Source organism: Lytechinus variegatus, chromosome 4 (genome assembly GCF_018143015.1).
Source record: "Lytechinus variegatus isolate NC3 chromosome 4, Lvar_3.0, whole genome shotgun sequence".
NCBI classification, from domain to species: domain Eukaryota; kingdom Metazoa; phylum Echinodermata; class Echinoidea; order Temnopleuroida; family Toxopneustidae; genus Lytechinus; species Lytechinus variegatus.
In genome coordinates, this window is record NC_054743.1 from 29,754,035 (window position 1) to 29,779,954 (window position 25,920).

Below are 25,920 nucleotides of genomic sequence, written 5' to 3' on the forward strand. Positions count from 1 at the left end.
TTCAGCATTGTGCTTGTCTGATTTTTCTCTATTGATTCAAATCAACATATTTCTGAGGTAGACTTGACGTTTAAAATTCTTATAACTTTTGAATTCTCTGATGGATTGTTCTCAAACCTTCGGCAATATTTTTTTTCTGCTTTTTTTTTTTTTTTTACAATATTCGGCTTTTTGTCACGGTGAACTTCCCCTGTAGGAAAATCGACCTACTTTTTTTTTTTTACCAACAATAAGATCTTATAAAGACTTAATATTCTAAACACTTTTTTGTATATCTTTAACATGATGCATAAAAGATACCAGCGAGCGAAGCGCGCTTATACAAATTTGGACCCTTTTATAAAAAAAAGATATACTATTTTTTTATATAGATTTTGACACTGACAGCAAATTCCTCCCACCCGATATTTCTTTCCTTTCCCCTTTCTTTCGTGTTCCTCAAACCCCATCTGTCTAGTTTGGAAGAATGTTTTTTTTATATATATCATAACTTAAAAAAAAATGAACATTCGTTGACGTTAAAGTTATTTTGTGAGTGTTAAGTGTATACTTTATCAATGGATACCCGGCTAGGTGTGTGTGTGTGTGTGTTTTTTTTTTTTTTTTTTTGGGGGGGGGATTCCACCATGGGGGAACAGCCAAAACTTCGAATACAAGTATACAAGTTCACACTGTAAAAAATGAAGTGCTAATTTCACTGTGCTTGTATAGTAACTGCACTATACGAGTGTTGATTTTCTAGTTTAAATTTGAACGAGAAAATCAGTAACTGCACTATATGGAGTGTTGATTTTCTAGTTTAAATTTGAACTAGAGTATATCAGCAATAAAATAGTGCAGTCCCAATACAAGCACTGTAAGTGCTAAATTAGCACTTCATTTTTCACAGTGCATGTAAAATGTTTTTTTTTTGCTCCCGCCCCCAATCACGACTCCCCGTTTGTCGGACTTTTCAGTTTGATTTTGAATGGTTCTTTGCACTCCATATTTTTTGTAAAATGATAATAACATTATGAAATAGATCATGAATGCAACAAAACTGACAATTAGTCTGTCATATTTGGAAGATGATTTTATTCTTCTGGTCTCAGGCACCGTATCGAAGAAAATATTATAGAAGCAGGCCCTATCGGGTTTAATAAGATATTCAGAATGGTATTCAACGAAATCCGACTAGAGAATAATGTTGGTCATAACAGAATAACATGATAATAATAAAGCCAGATATGAGTAAATGAGAGCAAATAAACTTATTTAGGGTATTTTTTCCCCAAAGCTTGTTTTTAAAGACTAGCCATACGTGTTTATGTCCTCCAAGATTTTTTTTCCCAGGGGCTTTGTTTCTGAAAAGTGTTCGGGTTCTTCCCAATTGTGGAATATTGACCCCATAACTGCACTGGGGACATCACTCATAATGAATATAGTTTTGTATTTTTTGTTGTATATTTAAGCTAATTGTTAGAAACTAGACAAAACTTGTTTAGGGACAAAAATGTGTAATGTTTAGGGGGTTATTTTGCACACAGAGAAAAACTTGTTAAGGGGGTGTTTGGAAATAATTTGGTCATGCATGTGCACAGCAATACATTTGACTGCTCCCCTGGGGGCATTCGTTGCACACAATGTTCAATACCAATCTTTGAAAAAGATGTAACGGCCCTAAAATTGTCACCGATTTTTTTTACACATTTACTCACTGAGCCCCCTCCCCAAAAGGTGGCCCATGTATGGATATTTAGATCTCTATGGATTGTCCCCATTGCGCCTTTTAAAATTGGCCTCAATAAAAATGTATAGAATTAGAAATAAAATAATAGTTATGAAGCAATCTATTTTTTGTCGTGAGAAGTCAAAATCCTTACCTATACGCCCTAAAATTTTCAGCAGAGAAAGAAAAAAAATCGTTCTTCTCTTCCTACCACTCATTGTTTTTTTTTTTAAACACATTTTATTGCCCGATCTCTCCCTTTTTTTTTGGGGGGGGGGGTATGGAGTGGTAAATATTTTGACCCATTTTGAGGGTGTCGAACGGATCGAAATACGCCATCCCCATTTTTATTATGCGATGCGCACAATTTTAGTGGTCTAGCGCCATCTGTAGTTGAGTCATTCAAATTGTTTGTGCGCGGTAGTTGGAGATTTCGTGGAGATTTTCATCTTTTTATTACATTACAAGCTAGATGCGAGATCAGGATAGGATATTCTGCTGACACTTTCACTGTCAATTAATTCTATGGATAGATATTCAACATACGCTTCGGTAATGATTTTGTACCTTTTGCAAATTTTCAGCTTCCATTTTTTTGTGTGCAGTCCGAGACGTGCCATTTTGTGTTAGTTATTGCCGGATAAATGTTGACTGACGTTTTTGTTACTTTAATTTTTGTTTTATTTTTAAACAGATATTTATTTTTGGGCCTTATGTTACCATTGTAGCTTGATATGGAAGTGGTCTGTCTTTACCAAATTATAAAGCTTTATTGATATAACTTATAAATATGTTAACAAAAAAGAAAGAAAGTTTACTTTAAAAAATCATTCACAACCATGACAACTTGACTCTTGCCAGTCTTGGGACTTGAGTTGAACTTTGAAGATTTTTTTTGTCAAGAATTGAGACAGACAGTCTGTCCATCATGTCATGATCATCTTGTCTTGATCATGTCTGAGTCGGTATAAATTGTTGGGAATCAGCTCCGAGGGGCTAAAAATAAAGGAAAACTGCCATTGGCATTGTCACTTCAGATTCGCATCCAGAATGAGTGGCCCCGGAGTGGCCATGCCCACTCATTAAACTAAAGGTCAAGTCCACCTCAGAAAAATGTTGATTGAATCAATAGAGAAAAATCAGACAAGCACAATGCTGAAGATTTCATCAAAATCGGATGTGATTGTGAAATAAGAAAGTTATGACATTTCAAAGTTTCGCTTATTTTTAACAAAATAGTTATATGAACGAGCCAGTTACATCCAAATGAGAGTGTCACTGATGTCACTCACTATTTCTTTTGTTTTTTATTGTTTGAATTATACAATATTTCAATTTTTACGAATTTGACGATTAGGACCTCCTTGCCTGAAGCACAAAATGTTAAAATAATGGAATTCCACGTGTTCAGGGAGGAATGAAATTTTATTTCACATGACAATGACGAGAAAATCAAAATATTTCATTTTTCAAACAATAAAAAACAAAAGAAATAGTGAATGAATGACATCATTGACTCTCTCATTTTGTGAAATTAAGCGAAACTTTGAAATGTAATAACTTTCTTATTTTACATCCGATTTTGATGACATTTTCATTGTTATGCTTGTTGAATTTTTCTCTTTTTATTCAAATCAAGTTTTTGTTGGGGTGGACTTGTCCTTTTAATGAACAAGACAAGGTTATGTCAACCCTGTTCTCAGTCACTCATTCTATGAACAAGGTTATGATATAAAATTATAATCTTGTTCTCTGTTACTCCTCCCTGTGTGGTGAAACAAGGTTGGCAATGTTTGGCTTATTTTCTCTTTTTCTTTGAGACAAATGCCTGATTTTTTGACACTGTCAGGTTCCATTACAGCTATTCATCATATAATTTGGCTCTTAAGTAAATTTGATTCTTTAAATTATTTTTTTCTTAATTGAAAATAGAGATTGAAAAACTACAATTATTGTGCCATTTTTACTTTCCACCAAAATATGCCCAAAATTCAAGTTTTCAAGCACCCTGGTGAATACAAAAATTACCCCAAGTTACTAATGAAAAATAACTTTAAACTGTATGGAAATTAGTATTTTTGGTCACAAAAGTGATATTTTAATGATTTTTTAAATTGTGTGCTGTGTACAACATTGGCATACCATAGTCCGACCTATAGATTCCCCACAGGCAGGATGGTAATGACCCTTGGCACTCATTCAATGAACAAGGTTATAATATAACCTTGTTCTCAGTTATATCTCCATGTGTGGCAAAATAAGGGTGGCAATGTTTGGCTTATTTTCTCTTTTTCTTTGGGGCAAATGCTTGATTTTTTTACACTGACAGTTTCCATTACATCTATTATTCATACAACTTGGCTCTTATTTAAATTTGATTCTTTAAATCATTTCTTTCTTAATTAGAAATAGAGATCAAAAAATGAAAATTTTCTTGCCATATTACTTTCCACCAATAGAGGGCGTACACAAATATATGCCCAAAATTCAAGTTTTTGAGCGCTCTGGTGAATGAAAAATTATTCCCAAGTTACTAATGAAAAACAAATTGCAACTGTATGGAAATTAGTAATTTTGGTCACAAAAGTGATATTTTAATGATTTTTTAAAGTGTGTGCTCTGTACAACATTGGCATACCATAGTCCTACCTCTAGATTCCCCACAGGCAGGGTGGTAGCAGTGAACAAGTGACCCTTGGGTGGTTCTCAGTTACATCTCCATGTGTGGCAAAATAAGGCTGGCAATTTTGGCTTATTTTCTTTTTTTCTATGGGACAAATGCTTGATTTTTTTTCACTGTCAGTTTCCAATACAGCTATTCATCGTATAACTTGGCTCTTATGTAAATTTGATTCTTTAAATTATTTTTTCTTTATTAAAAATAGAGATTGAAAAATGAAAATTTTCTTGCCATATTACTTTCCACCAATAGAGGGCATACACAAAAATATGCCCAAAATTATGAACAATGATTATGAGTGACATTGAAAGATAAATATTGAGTGTGAGATACTTTCCAATGCCTCGGACTATATCTTTTGGTTATGCTTGCCTCCCTGTTTACTAGAAATCCATCCCATGATGCATTGCATTCATTAACCATAAAGGTATGTGTTGAATATGTTTTGTGTGTTTTATGGACTTTGGCTTTGCCACTCATTCAATGAACAAGGTTATGATATAACCTTGTTCTCTGTTACTACATGTATTCCCTGTGTGGTGAAATAAGGTTGGCAATATTTGGCTCATTTTCTCTTGTTTTTGGTGGACAAATGCTTGATTTTTGACCCTCAGTTTCCATTACAACTATTCATCACATAACTTGGTTCATTAGTAAATTAAAGTCCTTTATTTTTTTCTAAATTGAAAATAGAGATTGAAAAATGACATTTATTTTAAAATTTTCTTTTCACAATAGAGGGCCTGCACAAAAATATGCCAAAAATTATTTTTTCAGTGCTCCGGATCTGGTGAATACAGGTGCAATAATGATCCCCGCGTTACTATTGAAAAATAGATTGCAACTGTATGAAAATTCGTATTTTTTTGTTACAAAAGTGGCATTTTAATGAATTTTAAAGTGTGTGTTGTACACTGCATATATCTACATTTGGATTCCCAACAGGCAGGGTAGTAGCAGTGAACAATTGGGCTTTGCTTTGTGCATGTTGAGACTGCAACTTGTTTAGTTGCACTTGCAGACACGGTGAAACAAAGACAGTTCGGTGTAAAAATTCATGCACAAGTTTTAAAATGCACATGCGCATTGACTGCTGAAAAATATGACATACCATCTTTTGAATTTGATTGCTCCTACATTCTTATACATGTAGTTTATTGCCACATGCTTAGGCATTGCAAAGATTACACTATGTAGCAATTGATTAAGGAAGGATGTCCCAAAGCTAAAGGGGATGGAGGAGGAATAGGAGAAGAAGAGGAAGAGGGGTCTTTAAAAGGCTGAATAATGATGCTGCATCAACATCAATTTTTGGTTCCTTAAGTTCAACATTACTGAATTTCAGTTGCTAGATGCAATATATGAACATTTAAAGTCATGTTCATTTGATTCTCAAAATATCTCTTCCCTTTGCAAGACGTCAACCAGGAGACCAGATGGAGTAGGTGGTCTGGCATCGCCCTATGGCAAAACTACAGGTAAACTCGGAGGGATGGACGGCAGGATGCCAGGAGATGATATGTCCTTCAACGTGGAGTCTGTATCCTCATACCAGGACTACCCAACTGCCAGGCCGCTCCTGGGGGATCAGATCGCCAGGAGGAAGCACCCAGAACAGGTCCGAGCTGTCCCAGAAAGCAACAGCAGAGGTGAGAGATGCATGTATCCACACTTTCCTTAGAGTTGTTTCATACACTCATGCACAATTTTGTACTAGACTGGTTACCTGTTGTTCTAATTCAAATAAGCCAGTCACTGGTTTGCCTGATTCACCTCATGCTCTCCCACTCAGTTTGAAAACCCAGACTTCAGTGACCACCTTCAAGGGCAACCTGAAAACATACCTGTATAAATGTGTTTTTTGATAGACATTGACTTATTGTTCAGACATGTATTACATGTATATGTAAATAGTTTCTGTTGTTCTGCTCTGAAGCGCCTTGAGCATCTAATCAAGATGGAAAGTGCGCTATAAAAATCTTATCTATTATTATTATGTCCTATTAAAGGTAAATGCTAGTTTTGGTAACGATATCAAAATGAGTTCGTACAGAATCCAATGAAATGACCACTAAAGTGTCTGTATAAATAAAACGCATGTGCCAAAGGATTCTGGAAGAAATTGTGTAATTGCTGAGAAATCAGCAAATAAGCACGGGATTCGGGTAGGGCGTCGGGCCCGACGCCCTGAGCAATAATTATACATTGTCCCACGTGCGCTTATCTGTGTTGGGGATTTTCGGTGTGAACATTTTTCAGCGTAGATTTCAAGATTTCACAAAGTTCAGTTAATGTAACTGTACCAGATCTAGATCCTCGATGATATACTTGCAATTAAGCCTTGTTTTACAGACTTTCTCATGAAATCAGTGTTAACTGCAACTACTGGAATTTCTCTTTAAGTAGGATCAAATTATCAAGCAGGACAAAGTATTACATTCTTGTACAATGCTCTTATCCTTGAAAAATGAGTTTAAATCTAGCTGACAGAAATGAAAATGTTGGAGAATCTGATAGCACCCAAGAAAGAGTTACCATTTTGGTGTACATTCTCACTGTTCAATATTCAAGTTAATATTTTTTTGTTTTATTTATTTTGTCATTATCTTTCGCAGCGGTGGTGTCTGCATTGAGGGGCTTGCAGGAAAAGATCCGTAAGCTGGAGCTAGAGAGAGCCCAGGCAGAGACCAACCTGAAATCCCTATCCAAAGAAACCAGCCAGTACAGACAAACCTTACAGGAGCCTACAGCAACCAAGAGGAGAACGCAGAAGGAGACACAGACAGCTCGGGATGTACAAGGTATAGATCCACGAACTAGTTACAGATTGATGTCGGGTTCATTTTTGACAATAGGCATTGTTGTTGGACCAATTGTTAGACTGTTTGCAGAACTGAATGAGGCCTTATGTGTGGAATGACATCACTGGTTCTTGAGCTATAAATTATGCGATTAGTATCACTTTTGGAAATATACATACTGTACATTGTTGGTGCTAGGTAAGGCAGCATGATTAAAAAATCTAGTATGCAAGTGATTTATCTCGTAGGAAAATGTGCTGAAAGGCAGATTGTGAAGAAGGTGGTATATTTCTTTTCAAAAGCATGTATCTCCTTTATTTTGCAAGTTTAGATTTCAAAGAGAAAATGCCTATTGATACATCTTGTTGTATTGTTTGTTGTTTTTGTCTCACCTGCATAGCAGAGTGAGACTATAGGCACCGCTTTTCAGACGGCGCCTATCTCAAATCTTAACCTAAGGTTAAGTTTTTGAAATGACATCATAACTTAGAAAGTATATGGACCTAGTTCATGAAACTTGGCCATAAGGTTAATCAAGTATTACTGAACATCCTATTAGAGTTTCATGTCACAAGACCAAGGACAAAGGTCATTTAAGGTCAATGAACTTAGACCATGTTGGGGGAATCAACATCAAAATCTTAACCTGTGGTTAAGTTTTTGAAATGGTATCATAACTTAGAAATATATGGACCTAGTTCATTTAACTTGGATACATCTTGTTGCATTGTTTGTTGTTTTTGTCTCACCTGTATAGCAGAGTGAGACTATAGGTGCCGCTTTTCCGACGGCGGCGGCGACGGCGTTAACATCAAATCTTAACCTAAGGTTAAGTTTTTGAATTACAATCAAAACTTTAAAAGTTTTTGGATCTGATTCATGAAACTTGGACATAATAGTAATCAAGTATCACTGAATATCCTGTGCAAGTTTCAGGTCACATGATCAAGGTCAAAGGTCATGTGAGGTCAATGAATTTTGGCCACATTGGGGGTATTTGTTGAATTACCATCCTTTCTCTGTAAGTGTATTGGTCTAGTTCATAAAACGTGGAAATAAGAGTAACCAAGTATCACTGAACATCTTGTGCGAGTTATAGTAGTTTTCAAAGTCAGCACTGCTGCTATGTTGAATCGCGTGATGCAGGTGAGACGGCCAGAGGCATTCCACTTGTTTCAAGTTACTATCCATGAAATTGTCTCTAATTGGGAAAGACACTAAATGCACTCAAAGTCCTTGATATCATTTTCACAGAGGTGCAGAGCCAATTATCTGGTGCCGACCAGCGCATACCGCTGCTTGAGAAACAGCTGGAGTACATGCGGAGGATGGTGCAGAGCGCCGAGAGCGATCGGCAGGCCGCACTGAGGATGGCTGAGGCGCGGAGAACGCAGGACACCCTCGCCCAACGAGAGGAACTGCTGAGTCAAGAAGAGAAGCTGCGGAAGCTAGAGAGGGAGTACAACCGCTTGACAGATAACCAATCAGTTTCACAGGTAATTTCATGTTACCATGGGTATTACTTGGATCTGTAGCATTTTTCATAAAGCTGTTGTAAAGTAATGCATGACTATCAGATTGACTGTAATATTGTCAGTGATTTTACGAACCGGCTCATACCCAATTTTCGGTCAAGTTTTAGAAATTTATTTTTTGCATATTTTTGAAGGCCCTTGATTCAATATATTGATTTGCCAAATGTCACATCAAAATTTGTATTATTAAAAGAATAAGAGCATATTTGAATTACGAACCGGCTCAACCCCTCCTTTGATTTTACAAACTGGCTCAAACCATTCTTAATGTACCGGTACTATAAGGTCTCTGGAATGGCACGCACAAGGCAAAGATCCGACCTAGATGCTACGCGTATGTAGTTTGTGCCTCTAAACAATCGTACGCATGGCATAAATGATTTTACAAACCAGCTCAAACCGTAGTTTGTTCCGCTAAAAAACAGTGTGCATGGTGCCCGTGATTCTTATAAATGACTCAAACCCCCGGTTTTTGGTCAAAATTAGCAGTTTTCTGAAATGCATGAATGCACTTTATGAATTTCAAATATTGAAAGAATGAATACGATTTGCAGACAAAATTTTGTATACTATTAAAGAATAGAATGTATACTTTGAGTTGGTATAAATAATTGATCTGGTTTCTTTCAAAGTGCGAAATTATGAGGGTCTGAAAAACATCCAAACTTTGAATGTGATTATATCGAAATCATATTTTGGTGACCAGCCGAGGTTTGAGCCAGTTCATAAAGTCACTGAATATATGACATACCAAAGTATGCATACCTGCCAATTAGTAAGATTTTTATCAGATTCAGTTAGATCACCGGTATTTTTTGTTCAAAACAGCAAAAAAAAACAAGATTTTTTATAAAGTATGGGCAGTATACCTTCAGTGCTTACTTGCCCCCCAATGAGATTTTTCTTTTTTTCAGTAAGATTTTTCATTATAAAGTGTTGGCTGGCATGAGTATGAGTGAAAAGTTTGTCATGATATATTAATCTGACTGAATTAAATTTTGAGATACATGTATTTTAGTTCATGTGAAGGCCAACAAATTATTTTGCCTGAAAATGAGATAAGGTAGTAAGATATCTTAATATTTTCAAATTTCAAATTCAGCTTATGTACTGTTATTGAGATGTCCATTTGGTTTGCCATTCCATTACCATATTCTAGTGGTGGCTCAAAAGGTTCGGCTCATGTTTACAATCAACTTTATGAAATAGCACCAGTGTTATTTTATTTATTTTTTGTGATTGCACAGTTTAACAAACTGGGGCCGTATTCCGATAATTGTCTTAAGAGAAATATTCTTGTATCTTTAGCGTTACAATAAAATCTGTATTTCGAAATTTCTTGTATCTTTTCTTGTAAATTCTCTTATAACTTTCGCTGAGCACGTATGATGTCAGAGCTAGAATTATGCGTAAAGTTTTTTTATTGTAACAAAAGAAAGGACACCAAATTAATACGTAAATATACTCCTGATAACATTTCCAACCTTAATTCAGATCTTAGCTTAGAGACTTGGCAGAATGTAATATCAGAACAAAGTGCGGAACAGGCGTTTAATACCTTTATGTTAAGATTTAATTACTACTTTGACAAAAATATTCCCAAAACGGAAACTAAACTTTACAGACGAAATCGTCCAAATAAACCCTGGATAACAAAGGGATTGTTGAATTCTATAAAAAAGAGAAATATATATTATAAGGCTAGTATAAAATATCCTACTATGAACAACATCAATAGATATAAAACTTATCGTAATAAATTAACTTCTCTTATTAGATTATCGAAAAAAACATATTACGGAAGAAAAATAGAAAATAATAATGGTAATATATCGACAACCTGGAAAGTAATTAATGATATTCTTTGTAGATCAAAAGACCCTATTCCTACAAGTAGGTTTTCTCATGAAAATATAGTATATGAACAACCTAACGATATTGCAAATGCTTTTAATTCATTTTTTGTAAATATAGGGCCTGAGCAAGCTTCAAAAATACAGAATACTACTGTAGATTTTAAACAATTCTTAAAAACACCTTGTGATTCTTCCTTATTTTTCACCCCTACAACATTCATTGAAATTATTCAGATAGTCAATTCCTTTAAATCCAGTGATTCGATAAGTCATGATGAAGTCAGTAATAATCTTTTGAAGAAAATAATTTTGAATATCGCTTCACCACTTACACATGTAGTAAATTTGTCATTAAGCACAGGAGTTTTTCCAAGCAAAATGAAACTTGCAAAGGTTATTCCTATATATAAAAAAGATGATCCTTCTTTAATGAGCAATTACAGACCCATATCTATTCTTACAAGTTTTTCCAAGATCATTGAAAGAGTCGTTTATAATAGATTGTATAGTTTTTTAATGTCAAATAATTTACTAGCCTCTTCTCAATATGGTTTTAGAAAAAACAATTCATCAGATATAGCACTTATTGAACTTTGTGATAAAATATCGGCTTCTCTCTCTAGGAAAGAACATGTAATTGGTGTATTTATGGATATAAGTAAAGCTTTTGACACACTTAATCATTCTATATTACTGGAAAAATTGAAATATTATGGTATACGTGGAACCCCCCTCTTTTGGTTCTCTAATTATCTTTCAGACCGAGAACAATACATATCTTATAACAATTTCAACTCAAATATATTACCTATCAAATGTGGAATTCCCCAAGGTTCAATCCTTGGTCCTTTGTTGTTTCTTATATATATAAATGATATTTGTAAATCGTCTTCATTACTTCAATTCATTTTATTTGCAGATGACACGAATGTATTTTTTTCTCACAATGACCTTCTTTATCTTATTGAAACTATGAATACAGAACTACCCAAAGTCTCCACGTGGTTCAAAAGTAACAAGTTATCATTAAATGTAAAAAAGACAAATTATATATACTTTAAAAATCAACGCTCCAATATTAATATTCGGTCCTTTGATATTTTTATTGATAATATGAAAATTGATCAGAAAGAAACAACAAAGTTTCTAGGTGTAACTGTCGATGATAAATTAAACTGGAATGCACATATAGCTAATATTGTTACTTCGGTTTCACGTGGAGTCGGTGTATTATATAAGGTCAGATGGTTTATTCCTCGCCAAACATTATTTACTATATATAATTCTATCATACTGCCTTATATTTCATATTGTAATGTTGTATGGGCTTGTCAAAAAACAAAAATCAACTCTTTATTTCTTCTTCAGAAAAAAGCTGTTCGTATTTGTACAAACTCAGACTATCGAGCTCATTCAAACCCATTGTTCCATAAACTTAGAACCCTAACCATACATGACATTCATTACCTTCAAATTGCTCTTTTCATGTACAGATTCCAAATCCGCGAACTTCCTGACAACCTTTTAAAAATGTTCCGTTTCAATACATCTATTCATAATTACCCAACCCGAACCTCCACAAATATTCATTTAGAAAACCCAAGAACAGCTCTTGCCCATAGATCTATTCGACATACTGGCCCCGACATTTGGAATTCCCTTTCTATTTATATTCGTTCATGCCCAACAAAAAATTCCTTCAAGAGGCACGTTAAACATTTCCTTATTTCAAAATATGAAACGCAAGGTTGATAATAATGTCATGTATGTTTATTACCACTGCATGGTTACATAATGTACCACCACACATATGAAATTAATTTTATTTACTATTGTTTATATTTATTATGCAAACAAAATAACTCACGAACGAGTCTTCGTTATCAAACATGTCTTGTTATATATTGTTAAAAATTCTCCTCATATTTCTCTCTTTCTATTCAGTTCTTTCTTTCCCACTCTGTTCTTTTCACCCCTCACTCTATCTCTCTTGCTCTTCTTTTTACTCTTTGTTGATGTTCGCATCATTGAATATATTACTTTAGCCAATGTATAATTATGTATCTTTGTATTCTTTATTTCTCAATGGAACATCATTTTCAAGCTCTTAGAGCTTAAGATGCTCCATTCATGTATATATATATATATAAAATGATTATACTAATATGAATATAATGTAATGTTTAAAATGATGTATATATGAATAAAATCAATCAATCAATCAATCAATCAAGTTAAAATGGCGCATAAATATCCCTTTGCACAAGATACCATATCGAGATAAAAGGTATTCTGAAAATTCTCTTATCTTTGAGTTCTGTTAACTTCCTTGCAAAATACAAGAAAATTTACAAGAGGTAGGGGGCTATTGTAACTTAATGTTGCATGCGATATTTGTCCGTCTCTAATAATTATTTCTTGTTGCATCTTGCAATAACATCATGTTTTACAAAAGGAGACATTCCAAATACATAATAACGACGGATTGGTAGACTTTTCAACAATTTAAAGTTGGTGTTCGAGACAAATCTTTTCAGAGAAAATATGTCTTTGGGAAGAGCCACATGTATTTTTAGCACAGTAGCGCACAGACAAAAGCGTGGGGGCGCAAGGAAATTAAGCCTGATATCAAAAATGCGCTTTATTATTTTTCAGAAGAGATGCTTTTGTTGGTTGACCGAAGCATATAACTAGCTTAATGATTGGTTGATGATGAAATATTGGGCGTGTCAGAGATAAAATAGGGGACGTCCTTAAGAGATAAGACAATTTTTAGAATACAGATTTAAGAGAATTTTTAACGAGCTGTTATCTTATTGAGTTACAAGAAAAGTTAAGACAATTTTCAGAATACCACCCCTGATGTTTTGATCTCTTACAAGCAGTTTCATTCATCATGAGATGATTGAGGTCTTTTACACATAAAGAAATTTTATCTGTAATGACAGTATTAATAAGGATTTATGTACTGAAAATATGTTCTTTTGTCTTTCTGTTCTATAGAGTAAAATCAGAGATTTGGAAAACAGGCTCAAGGAAGAGAGAAGGCAAAGGAAAATGCTCTTAGATCGTGAAGCAGAGGTTTGTCATTATGTCTCTCACTTATCATCATACTTGTTTATACCTTGTGGTTTAGCATCCTACCTTTATGATGCATCATGTATTGATTTTCTGACAAACCACCTTGGGATCTTCCTAATGATCAGGGCCCCGTCTTACAAAGAGTTACGGTTGATCCGATCAATCCTCACTGTATGGAAATCCATCAGTGTCATAAATTTTTTCTATGAAAAACTTGCAAAATGTCCTCTGTATGCAAAGAGAAGCGCAGTGAATTTTCAAGAAAAAAATGAATGCATGAATATACATCATAGCGAGAAAATAGTTTGAACAAACATGCATAATAGACGATGACGTTGCTGGCCGTCCATAAAAACAATCGTAACTCTTTTTAAGACGGGGCCCAGATCTACAACATATGTATTGCTCAACTGGTCTCTTGATATGTTATCACTATTGAGTGGGCCAACATGTATATCTCATGGAGCAAACTGTAGCAAACTGAAGCAAACTGAAGCGATTTGTTTATTGAAGGACAAAGTGATTATCAAATACTCAGTGAACTGAATTTGGCTTAATATGAATGTGAAGGGTGACATGATATATGCTCCTGCAACATTTTGCTCCAGTTTTAATATTTCAGAGGGCATCAGGTTAAAATTAGGATGTTAATAGAATTTTTGGATCAGAAAAAATTAAAGCTAAGGATTAGGGTTTATTTACCCTGTAGTTGGAGTTTAGGTTTTATGTTTGGCTTAACATGCAGATTTTCCATCGGAGCAATTGTTGCTAGAGCAAATGTCATGTTACCTTGTCAAGTGGGGGGGGGGGGGGTAAGTAATCTCATAGTAGATAAGACTTAATCTCTCTTATTCTGTATGTTTTTGTAAATATTTTGGCCACATCTAACTTATTCATCTGAGAAAAAAACATTCAACTCTTCTCATTAATTTTTTTTTTACCCCTTACCTAAAAGTATAACTAATGCAGATACATCTCCTATCAGCAAAAAAAATCTCCAATTCTTTTCTATGTCACTTTCAGTTGAGGACTCTGGCAGAAACCAACCGCATTCTACTCGCCACAGAACAGACCACGGAGGAGCGAAGACCCAGGAAAGTGAAGAAGAAGAGGAGAAAGGTTCCACAGCCAACGTCTCCCAGGCCTCATTGCACGGGGCAGATCCCATTTGTTGTAGGCAAGGTAAATATTATCATACAATTAGTAAAATATTAAACATGTGAAAGGTCCATATTTCATGGGTGTGTTGTGGTCTAGTGGTTCTGACACTCGCCTTTCAAACAGGGTCGTGGGTTCTAATCCTAGCCATGGCGTGTTTTCCTTCAGCAAGAAATTTATCCACACTGCTGCACTCGACCCAGGTGAGGTGAATGGGTACCTGGCAGGATTAATTCCTTGAATGCACTGAGCGCCGGTTATGGTAGCTGGAGCTTGTGCTGGGGTAATAATATCAAGCGCTTTGTACCCTCAGGCAAAAAGCGCTATATAAATCCAGATATTATTATTATTATTATATTTCAGTTTTAACATAAAAGCTTTTTACTCTTTATCTGTGCCATGTAAATACGTAAGATGCACCTGTAAATATGACCTTCCTCTTAGCATGCATACAAGTACATCTGGGCCCATTTCACAAAGGTTAGTGATTGATCGCTAAATAAAATGGCATATCATGTTCATTGTTGCGTGTGCATTTTACTCAGTAGACTGACTGGGAACCAATCAGAATCATTCTTTCAAATTAGCGATTAATCGCTAACCTTTGTGTTACGGGGCCCGTTTAACACATAGCTTAGCAATGATCGTAGACACATTTTCCCCCGATTGATTCCATTGACTACAATGTACAATCATTTGTGAAAATCAAGGGTACGATCAATTGCTAACCTTTGTGTTACTGGACACTGGTGAAACTTCAGCACTGAAGGAGGCAGATTATTCCAAAGACGATGAAGGAAAATAAGGGATGATGTGGATAAACGTCAATATGAGAAACATAAAGTTAGCAGCATCATACACAATAGCTGTTGATTAACCGTTGTTGAATAGAAATAATGGTGGATATTGAGACAAATAGGAATAGTGTTTTTTAAATGTTAATAAAGAGAGAGAAATATGCCAACTGTATCTTTTGATAACCATGTGTATATTTTTAAGAACCAAATATAAAGGCTAATTGAGACATGGCAAAATAAATCTTTATATCTCACTTTTCAGTCAACAACTCCCAGTCACTCTGTGAATGCCAATCTCCAGAATGTACTTGCCATTCTTAAGACACACAACACAGCGTGGTGTGGCAACGGACCTCTCGCACCTCACCGACCTCAGAGTGCAAAGGTCAAAAGGTCAGCATCGGTGTCGTCATCTGCCGGCAGTGACCTATCCGACCTCGTACTTGGACTCCAGGAAGAGTTTGCCCTCATGGGACTGTAAGTTTTGTCGTAAAATGTGACCCATTTTAGCAAAGAGCTAGAACCTGTTGGATTTTAGAATTTTATATTTTCTATTCATTAGAAGTGAAGAACACATCAAAAACTGAAAGAAAAATATTAAAATTCTAGTTGAAGTTTTCTTTGAGCGAATTCTGATTTCACACATTAATAAGCATTATCTATAAATTCACACAATATTTAAAAAAAATGAATTTCCGATTATGGAGATTACATCATGCCATTAGCGACATGCGCACTGATTTTCTGCACAATTGCATGGTCACCTGTCGGGAACTGGGGATGAGGGAAAATCCCCTAGCGTGGGTATAGTAGTCTGCAGGCACAGACCTATCATGGCTTTCGCATAGTGCATAATGCAGTCTGAAGAAGTGAGACTACTACATTTACTTTCGTGGTGTGGTTGCTTCTACTTCTTATTTGACACACACACATTGGTTCTGGAGTCTAGTCTCCACCTTAGACGTGGTATTAATTGTAAAGTGTCAAATTTGAGTCTGGGCGTGCAGACTAAGCATCCAGAAAATTAAGATAGGCCACACCATGGCCATTTCGGTTTATAAGCAAAGACTAAAATTGGACACTTTATTCAATTTTACTATGTCTAGCGTAAAGACTAGACTACAAACTTCCAGTATGTGTCAAGTATACCCCCTGGTATTGGCACAGTACTAAGTGAATAGTCTCACTTCTTCAGACTCTCAGATTATGCACTAGACGAATGTCGAAAACCAAAGGTCTGTGCCTGCAGACTAAGGGCCATCCTTGTTATGCATTATCACATGATAGTGTTGCTATGTCAGAAAGAAGCTGATGCAAGATGCAATTCAGGCCCAATCCACTTACAATCACTTACAATTTAAAAGATTAAACATCATTAATTTTGTATATGTTCTTAGGTATTTGTTCAAGTTTTCTTGTCTTTTGATTATATTTTGGGGACGAGGGAAGATCGCCAATCATGGGCATCCCACCGAAGTATGGTGGGCCACACCAAGGGCAACCTGTCCCCTTAGAGAAATTCCTCACAGACTAATAAGCTGTGGAACCTAGGGCTACCTAGATTCGTTATTTTCCTTACTCATTAGTTTAAGGCATGGTGAGGGATAGGTTGCCTCACATTTATGTATTTTCACTGCATTTGTAAAGGGATGGTTAGTGACCAGAAATTCACTTAAATTCACTTATTTTTGCAAATCTTATCTGAATATCAACAAATTTGTTTCCATCTGCATTCTGAATAATTTCTGAAGATAGTGAGGTTAGTTTTGTTGAGGTTTGCATTTGACATTGGGTCGCGTGTAAAAAATCAACTTCTGCATACTTAATGAGATATGCAAATGAGGTGATGCAATATTCATAATGTGTAGATCAAGCATACAGAGCAGACTTTTCCTTATTTTTGAGGGGCATGCTACATGATATAGTTATTTTTCTGAGGATAGTGTTTGGGGGTTTATGTTTCATAGGTGTCCATATCATATAATTCAGCTTTTGCATATATAATGAGATATGCAAATGAGTTGGTGCATATTCATGATGTGTAGTTCAAGCATACTGCACACAGCAAGCTCTTTATGGTTGTTACTGTTGGACAGGGCTCTTATTTGATATTTGTCTGAATGAATGCCGAGACATTATAGATGAGTAAGGGTTTATTAATTGTTTTTAATTACTTTGAGGAGAAAAACAATAGAAATAAGACAAAACAAAGAGTGAATGTCCATTTTGAGGGTATTATGCACCGAGTTGCGTTTTTTTGTTCATTGGCAAAGCCCTGATAATCTGCTATGTTATGGACCTTAGTTTATATTATGTGCCATAAGTTGGCATGCTTTTTAAAATTTGAATTAGGCTTATAGTCTGACCAAATACTGGTCTTATTGTTACATTGTCTGAGGTTTTCTGACATAGCAACACAATATATTCCATTTGTTGTTGAAACATATTTTATCATATTGGAAAGATGATTGAATGAATTCCATGCTCATAGATATTAAGAATGTCTGTATTAGATAATTTGTTATGAAAGTATGTCAGGGAGACTTGTGTGAGGGTTTCCCAACCTAGCATGCAAGGTGTTTCTATTGGTATGTACATGTATTGTGCAAAACCAAATCTTTTATTTATCTTTCTCACGCACCTCTTTCTTGCATTCCCTACCTTGTTCTCTTCCATACTTATTTCACTTCTCTTTACCTATTTACTTATTTCTTCCACTTTCCATTTCTTTCTATTTCATCATAATTATCTCTATTTTTCTCTCCGTCACCATCTCTGTCTCTCTCAACATATCTTACTGTCCTCATCACCTCTTCCTCCCTCTCCATTTCTTTGTACTTCATTCTATCTCTTTCTTTTTCTCCCCTTTCTTTTTGCTTGCCATCTATTTTTGTCTCACCTGCGAAGCAAAGTGAGACTATAGGCGCCGCTTTTCTGACGGCGACGGTGGCGTCAACATCAAATCTTAACCTGAGGTTAAGTTTTTGAAATGACGTCATAACTTAGAAAGTACATGGACCTAGTTAATAAAACTTGGCCATAAGGTGAATCAAGTATTACTGAACATCCTATTAGAGTTTCATGTCACATGACCAAGGTCAAAGGTCATTTAGGGTCAATGAACTTAGACCATGTTGGAGGAATCAACATCGAAATCTTAACCTGAGGTTAAGTTTTTGAAATGTCATCATAACTTGGAAAATATATGGACCTAGTTCATGAAACTTGGACATAAGGTTAATCAAGTATCACTGAACATCCTGCATGAGTTTCACGTCACATGACCAAGGTCAAAGGTCATTTAGGGTCAATGAACTTTGGCCGAATTGGGGATATCTGTTGAATTCCCATCATAACTTTGAAAGTTTATGGATCTGATTCATGAAACTTGGACATAATAGTAACAGGCCTCTACAAAAATTTTTTTCGTCACTTGCCCTGTTGGGCAAGTGATGAAAAAATTTGCTTGCCCGATAGAAAAAACTGCTTGCCCAATTTTTTAAATAATTTTTTTCATTATGACAGCACTACTCTTATTTTTTATTAAGGTATACAAAATAACAATTGAGAATCATGTCCAGTATAAAAGAACACACTTTGAAAAGGATATTTTCAGCAACGTAGGCCTGAGTCTTTACGTTTATTTTGGAGAAAAAAAATCGATATTTTATGGGTATTTAAGGTTTTAAAAACCCTTCAACAAAAGTTGCTAAAATTTCATATTTTGCATCTTTAAATCCATGAAATAGCTACCTGCGTAACATATTTCCTTAGAATTGCTTTCATACCGTAGTTGGAAACTATAAAGAAAGCCAGTGAAAAATGTTCAGCTCTTTATTGACTCGGAAAAAATTATTTTATCATCAAAAGTGGAGTGGCTAAAATTTCACATTTTGCATCTTTTTTAAATCCATGAAATGGTCATTTATTTTCCATATTTCCTTGAAAAAAAAAAATTAGTTGGAAACCATCAAGTCTTTTCTTCATCATTTTATGATGTTCCACTCGGTCAATAATTTTATCGACATGTTTTCACATGCTACTTTTTTTTCTATTTTGAGGAATACCTGTTCACTTATTAATGAATTATTAGTAACATTGTTTAATATTGTATGATTTTTAAGTATTTTTTTCACTATGCTTAGAATCTTGGGTGTGTGTGTGTGTGTGTGCGCGCGTGTGTTTGTGTGGGTGTGACTGTGAGTTGAACTTTGATATAAATGAATTCAATATCTACAGAGTAATTTCTACTTCGCCTATTCCAGTACAATAACCTGTACTCGGCCGTGTAATAAAGGCCCACATACCCTAACTTTTCCTGAAGTTCTTTGAAAACGCAGACTTCTACGAAAATTGCATTTCTCTATGGGGGAGTCTAAATTTGGTGAGAATGTATTCATTAATAACTTAAATATACATGACAATGAAGAAATCATCAAACTTTATTGGAAGTTTTGAATAATATACCCGAAATGTAAACTCTGTCTGAAACAGAAAATCACCATCATTGTGGCCTTTACTGAGCGAATTGTCCCCCAGAGCTCTGGCAGGGAGACAGAGCTCAGACTGGCTAGCTAGTATGCGCACGTGTGTGAGCCTCCCGCCGGCCTTGTAAAATAGATGGAGCTTTGTTTGATGATTTATTGTCTGATATTTACCTGATCCCCTCAAAAAGGGAAACAAATGAATTTTAAGTTATAATTAACAAATACGGCAAGTTATTTTGGATGTTAATAGGCCGTTTTGAAAAGCAAAGCCGAATGACATGACAACTCACCAATGCGAAGTTACTAAACTCTGTGATTTATTTCCTGTGTAAATCTAATTATTTTATCACAGAATTGTGATATCGGAAGGGGGAAAATGTGCATTAGAAATTGCACATGGTGGTAGTCATAATGGACCCCTATACTACATTCAACTGTTTCCCGCCATTGCGTTGATTTTTTTCATACCTGGTACCACACCGTACCATGTATGGAAATACGTGGTACAGAAAAAATAACGCAATTTCTGAATTTGAAACGGCGCTACTCCTATTTTTTAAGGCTTATTCATGATTTTGAGTGTGGATTTTGGATGATTTATGGAAAAACGAGGTACGGTACAGAAAAAAAAGACACAACAACCACTTGCCCGATCGGGCAATTGACTTTGAGAGGTGCTTGCCCGCACGTCATTTTTACTTGCCCCGGGCAATCGGGCAAGCGGGTTTGTCGCGCCCTGATAGTAATCAAGCATCACTGAAAATTTTGTGCAAGTTTCATGTCTCATGATTAAGGTCAAAGGTCATTTAGGGTCAATGAACTTTGGCCGAATCGGGGTATCTGTTGACTTACCATCATAACTTTGAAAGTTTATTGGTCTAGTTCATTAAACTTGGACATTAGAGTAATCAAGTATCACTGAACATCCTGTGCGCATTTCAGGTCACATGACCAAGGTCAAAGAACTTTGGCCGAATTGGGTGTATCTGTTGAATTACCATCATAACTTTGAAAGTTTATGGATCTGATTCATGAAACTTGTACATAAGAGTAATCAAGTATCACTGAACATCCTGTTCGAGTTTCAGGTCACATGATCAAGGTCAAAGGTCATGTAAGGTCAATGAACTTTGGCCATGTTGGGGTTTTTTGTTGAATAACCATCATATCTCTGTAAGTTTATTGGTCTAGTTCATAAAAAGTGGACATAAGAGTAACCATGTATCACTGAACATCTTGTGGGAGTTAGAGTAGTATTCAAAGTCAGCACTGCTGCTATATTGAACCGCGTGATGCAGGTGAGGCGGCCAGAGGCATTCCACTTGTTACTCCCCTTTTCTCTCCATTTCCCTACCTCATTTTCTCTTCCCCTCCCTTTCTCCGTTCACAGAGAACACCAAGATCTTGCTAAGCAGATCCGCGAGACGGAAGACCCTCACATCAGGGAGGATCTAGAGAGGGAGCTTGATAATCTAGTCTTCAAGATGGAGGCCAAGGGGGACCAGATTGCTAAACTCAAGAAACATAAAGAACAGGTAGGTTTGATTGCATTCAGATTGCAACATTGATTTATCCTTATTCAGGGCCCCATTCCATAAAAAAGTTGCTATGGTAGTAACTCTTGCTGGAATGTCAACTTTTCATTGGAAGAGTCAATCAGGAAGCAGAAATTTCCACTGTTGTCATGGTAGTTGACATTCCAGCAAGAGTTGCTATCATATCAACTTTTTGTGAATCAGCTTTTCTTAGGAGTTCAGTTTTCTTTACTGTAGTATCATATCAACTTTTTGTGAATCAGCTTTTCTCAGGATCGTTCAGTTTTCTTTACTATAGCTATAGTACATGAACTTGTCATACTTGTATTTGAAACATTAATTTAAATCAGTTTTATATAACATTGGATCTGGTTCAGATTTTTTAAAAGTGAAATTTGTGCTGTACACGATTGGCCATTTGAATAGCTCTCTTGCTATTTTCAAATTAGTATTGAAAGAAACATTATTTTGGAGGTATTTTCCTAAACATTACGAGCATTGCTTCAGTTCTGATTTTCATTTATTATCATTGTTGTATTTGTAAACAACACAAATATCACAAAGAAATCAACTTGTAAATATTTTGAATAATTAAAGTTATCATTAAACTATATATGCAGAAATATTTGCTTATAAAAAAGGTGGCTGTATTTATTTCTTAATAAAGGTTTGTCCTAACCATGACTTCTCATCATTGACAAAGTTAAGATAATTGTTATAATACAGTGGATCAGGACCTATTGCTAACAACACTCTCCCTATCATCAAACTTACAAGAAGATCCTGTTTAACTTTACTTTGTGTATTACTTTCAGCTTTCTGGAAAGCCAAAAAAGACAAAAGCCCCCAAGGCGCAGACGACCAAGCCAAGATCAATAGGAACAAGACATTCATCTGTCCCTTCCAATTCAAATGGAGCAGAGGTGCAGGTCATCACCACGGTGAAGACCAAAGGTCGAGGGGCGGGGCCTATCCATGTGTCAAACGGCGATTCCAAACGAAATCTACAAATGCTGCGGGATATGCAAGTGCTGCAGACATCATTACGCAAAGACGATGTCAGCTGGGATTAAAAAAGAGCATGTCTCAAATGTTGGGGATTGATTCAGATAAACCTTAACTATGGAAAGCCTGCAGTGTCCTAATTTATTGTGTAAATGGCTTATCTGTCAAGGGAAAGGCATGTGCTCTGTCCCTTTTATCTACACTAAAAATAGCACTGTTTAATTTGATGACACATGCACAAAACTTCAGAGTATCGTGACCTAACATGTGTAAGGTGATGAATTATGATACTGCTAGCTTTCCATAGATAAGATTAATTTCAATTCGATGACATATATACAAAATTCCTTTTATAGAGCATCATGATCTAATGTGAGATAATGAATTATGGGGCTCATGACTTTCCATAGCTTTTGAGATTAAATTTAATCTCATGATGCCTTTCAGAGCAAAGCAACATGCCATAACATCCAGTGCTTAGAGTCCAGTGGTTAGAGCATTGGACTCAGAATCGCAAGGTTGTGAGTTTGAATCCCCACTCTGCCATCATCTCCACTTTGATAAAAAGACCTGAGAGTAATATCTGCCATTTATTAGGTCAGCCACTATGACTGATTAACCTAGACGTAAAATGTTTCCTAGGTAATTGGTTATATACCAGCTTGGCGTTTACCAGCAAAACGCTGACCTGCCAAGTTCCTACGGGAGTTACCATAAACAGAAACAGAAACATTTGTGAGTATAATGAATTATGTTGCTGTCAACTTTCCATAGTTCAGATTGATTTCAATGTGACACATTCATTAAGGGCATCATGCTCTTGCATATAAGACAATGTATTATGGTGCCACTGGCTTAATCTGATTCAGTCAGCCTCTATAATGTTAGCAAAACAGCACCATCAAGTTTTAAATAATTCCAATGAAATTCTAAAGGATATCACAGTGCTATCGATTCCTACAAGAAGTCTTGAACTTGCAAGAGTTGTGAATATTGGAACATGAAACATTGCAACCAAAGCTTCAAATTATGACCTCGTCGTTGAATCATGGAAATCCATGGGTTGTACTTGTTCATGTAATTCAAAGTAGAGGTATCAAGGTAACTGGCAATGACATAGAGTGATATAAACACGTAAATGTGTCATCTCAGTACGAACTTGACACTCATGTGCCAATGATCACTCATTTATCATTACTTCAAAACAAATCAGTTTAGCAGGCATCCCCCCCACCGTTACTGAAAGATATCATTACATAACACGAAATTCGATTCAAGCTTGCGATTTGTCAAGCCATTCAATACTTCACATTTACCTTTCGGATAGTCCAATTTTGCTGCTCTCAGATGAAATAAACATGAAACCCCATTCTGATATTTCAAATTGAATTTACCAACTCTCATTCTCAAATGAGAAAAACCATGTGTTGAATATAAATTTTGTCGGAACTAAATCCATAAACTCCACACTTGGCACTAAAATCTGTGGTCTAATTTGTTTCCGAATATTCATGTGCACTTATGCATAATTCATATTCTCTATATTAGTACATGTACTAATTCCAAAAATTAATTTATTGAACTTGTACTGCACTTTGTACTTTAATCTTGCTGGATTTATGTACAAATTTGAAATGTTTGTTGATGCACAAAGCAGGCGGCTGCATATGTATATTGTTGTCTATGTTCATATGGCTTGATTATAATTTATTTCTTCCAATTTAACAATGTGTGTTCACCAAATATATCCCTAGTATGTATCCATGTTATTGAAGGGTGCCAAAGTATTTTGTATATATGGGAAATGTGGAAAATTCATATTCATTATTTTTCTTTGTAGTATTCGCTCAGTATTCAATAGAAAAGCCAAAAGAATAGAAAGATATTTTGACTGATTTCTCTCTACGACTAACTGAAATTTATAATCAGAACCTTTCCTTTATCTTTGACCATTTGGTATGTCAGGGGGGTGTTTCACAAAGAATTAAGTATGACTTAGGTCGCACTTAAATGTTGACGCGTACATGATATGCAACGCGCAATCTTATTGATCAATACGCAGTAGTGCGCGTCCTCTTGGCATGATCTGACCAATGCTGTCATGCCTTTTATACTGCGCGTAACTAGGCATTTAAGTGCGACTCTAAGTCATACTTAAATCTTTGTGAAACACCCCCCTGGTTAGTCTAAAATGATAGTGGTTGCAGAGGGGTGGGGAAGTATGTCTGTAGTCACTATACTTTGGTCATTTGGGTGAAAAACACAATTTAACTAACCCCAATCTGACTGGGAGGATGATCAGAAGCTTCACACACGTGTTGGTAACACATTCACCATTGTGTTTGATGTCTTTTTGGAACTCACATGGTTTCAGACTAAATTCAAGGGTTGGCAGGACCATACCCAAATTCGCATAGCTAATATTATTGAGGGCTTGGTTGCAGAAAGACTCACAATAAAAGGCAACTTGAATTTCGACCAATTAGAAGCATGCATTTATGATTTTTTTTAGTTGCATTTGAATGCAATTCTTTCTGCAACCGACCCCAGAACGGATTATGGTCAATTGGAAATGTTTGAAATTGGATGTCATGTTTGACGAACTACTGATGACCCACCAACACCATTCATGATGTAAGGACAATCGAATTCTGAATTAAAGTAAATGGTCACTACTTTCACGGTCTATATTACTTGGGGACGGGGGAAAACTGTTGCATCTTATTTTCATGTCATGACACTCTATTGATGTTGATTGTTTAAAGAATGTAACTCTTGATCGGCACACAGGCTGAAAATGTGTTGTGGGAAACAAACTTAAAGGACAAGTCCATCCCAACAAAAAGTCGATTTGAATAAAAAAGAAAAATCTAACAAGCATAACACTAAAAATTTCATCAAAATCGGATGTAACGTAAGAAAGTTGACATTTTAAAGTTTCACTTAATTTCACAAAACAGTTATATGCACATCCTGGACGGTATGCAACTGAGAAATGTCATCCACTCACTATTTCTTTCCTATTTTATTTTATGAAATATTCTAATTTTTTCATCATTGTCAAATGAAACAAATATTAATTCCTCTCTAAACATGTGGAATCAGCATTGCTTAATACTAAATGGTTCAGTTCGAGTTGGTCCTTATTGTCAAATTCGTAGAAAATGAAATATTCAAATAGAAAACAAAAAAAATAGTGAGGGACATCATCGACTGTCTCATTCGCATGTCACTGCGTTGTGCATATCACTGTTTTGTGAAAAATAACCCAAACTTT

General features: G+C 35.6%; 1 protein-coding gene and 1 non-coding gene across 2 annotated transcripts; one reads left to right on the forward strand and one right to left on the reverse strand.

The window, feature by feature from the left end:
• The first annotated feature begins 2,119 nt into the window (after positions 1-2,119).
• Positions 2,120-23,632, forward strand: LOC121413802 (centrosomal protein of 57 kDa-like). Its single transcript, XM_041606760.1, has 9 exons — positions 2,120-2,260; positions 5,806-6,037; positions 7,004-7,189; positions 8,444-8,685; positions 13,584-13,661; positions 14,685-14,843; positions 15,879-16,093; positions 21,494-21,638; positions 22,454-23,632. The coding sequence occupies exons 1-9, from the start codon at positions 2,234-2,236 to the stop codon at positions 22,709-22,711; spliced, it is 1,542 nt and encodes a 513-aa protein (XP_041462694.1). The 5' UTR covers positions 2,120-2,233; the 3' UTR covers positions 22,712-23,632.
• Positions 17,059-17,212, reverse strand: LOC121414557. The gene has a single exon (XR_005969868.1). It is a non-coding gene; the product is annotated as a U12 minor spliceosomal RNA (small nuclear RNA).
• Positions 23,633-25,920: the final 2,288 nt, after the last annotated feature.

Coding starts and splice junctions, on each gene's coding strand:
- LOC121413802 (XM_041606760.1), top strand. CDS start 2,234: ATGGATAGATATTCAACATACGCTTCG. Junction 14,844..15,878: donor TCCCATTTGTTGTAGGCAAG/GTAAATATTATC, acceptor CTCACTTTTCAG/TCAACAACTCCCAGTCACTC. Junction 16,094..21,493: donor GAGTTTGCCCTCATGGGACT/GTAAGTTTTGTC, acceptor CTCCGTTCACAG/AGAACACCAAGATCTTGCTA.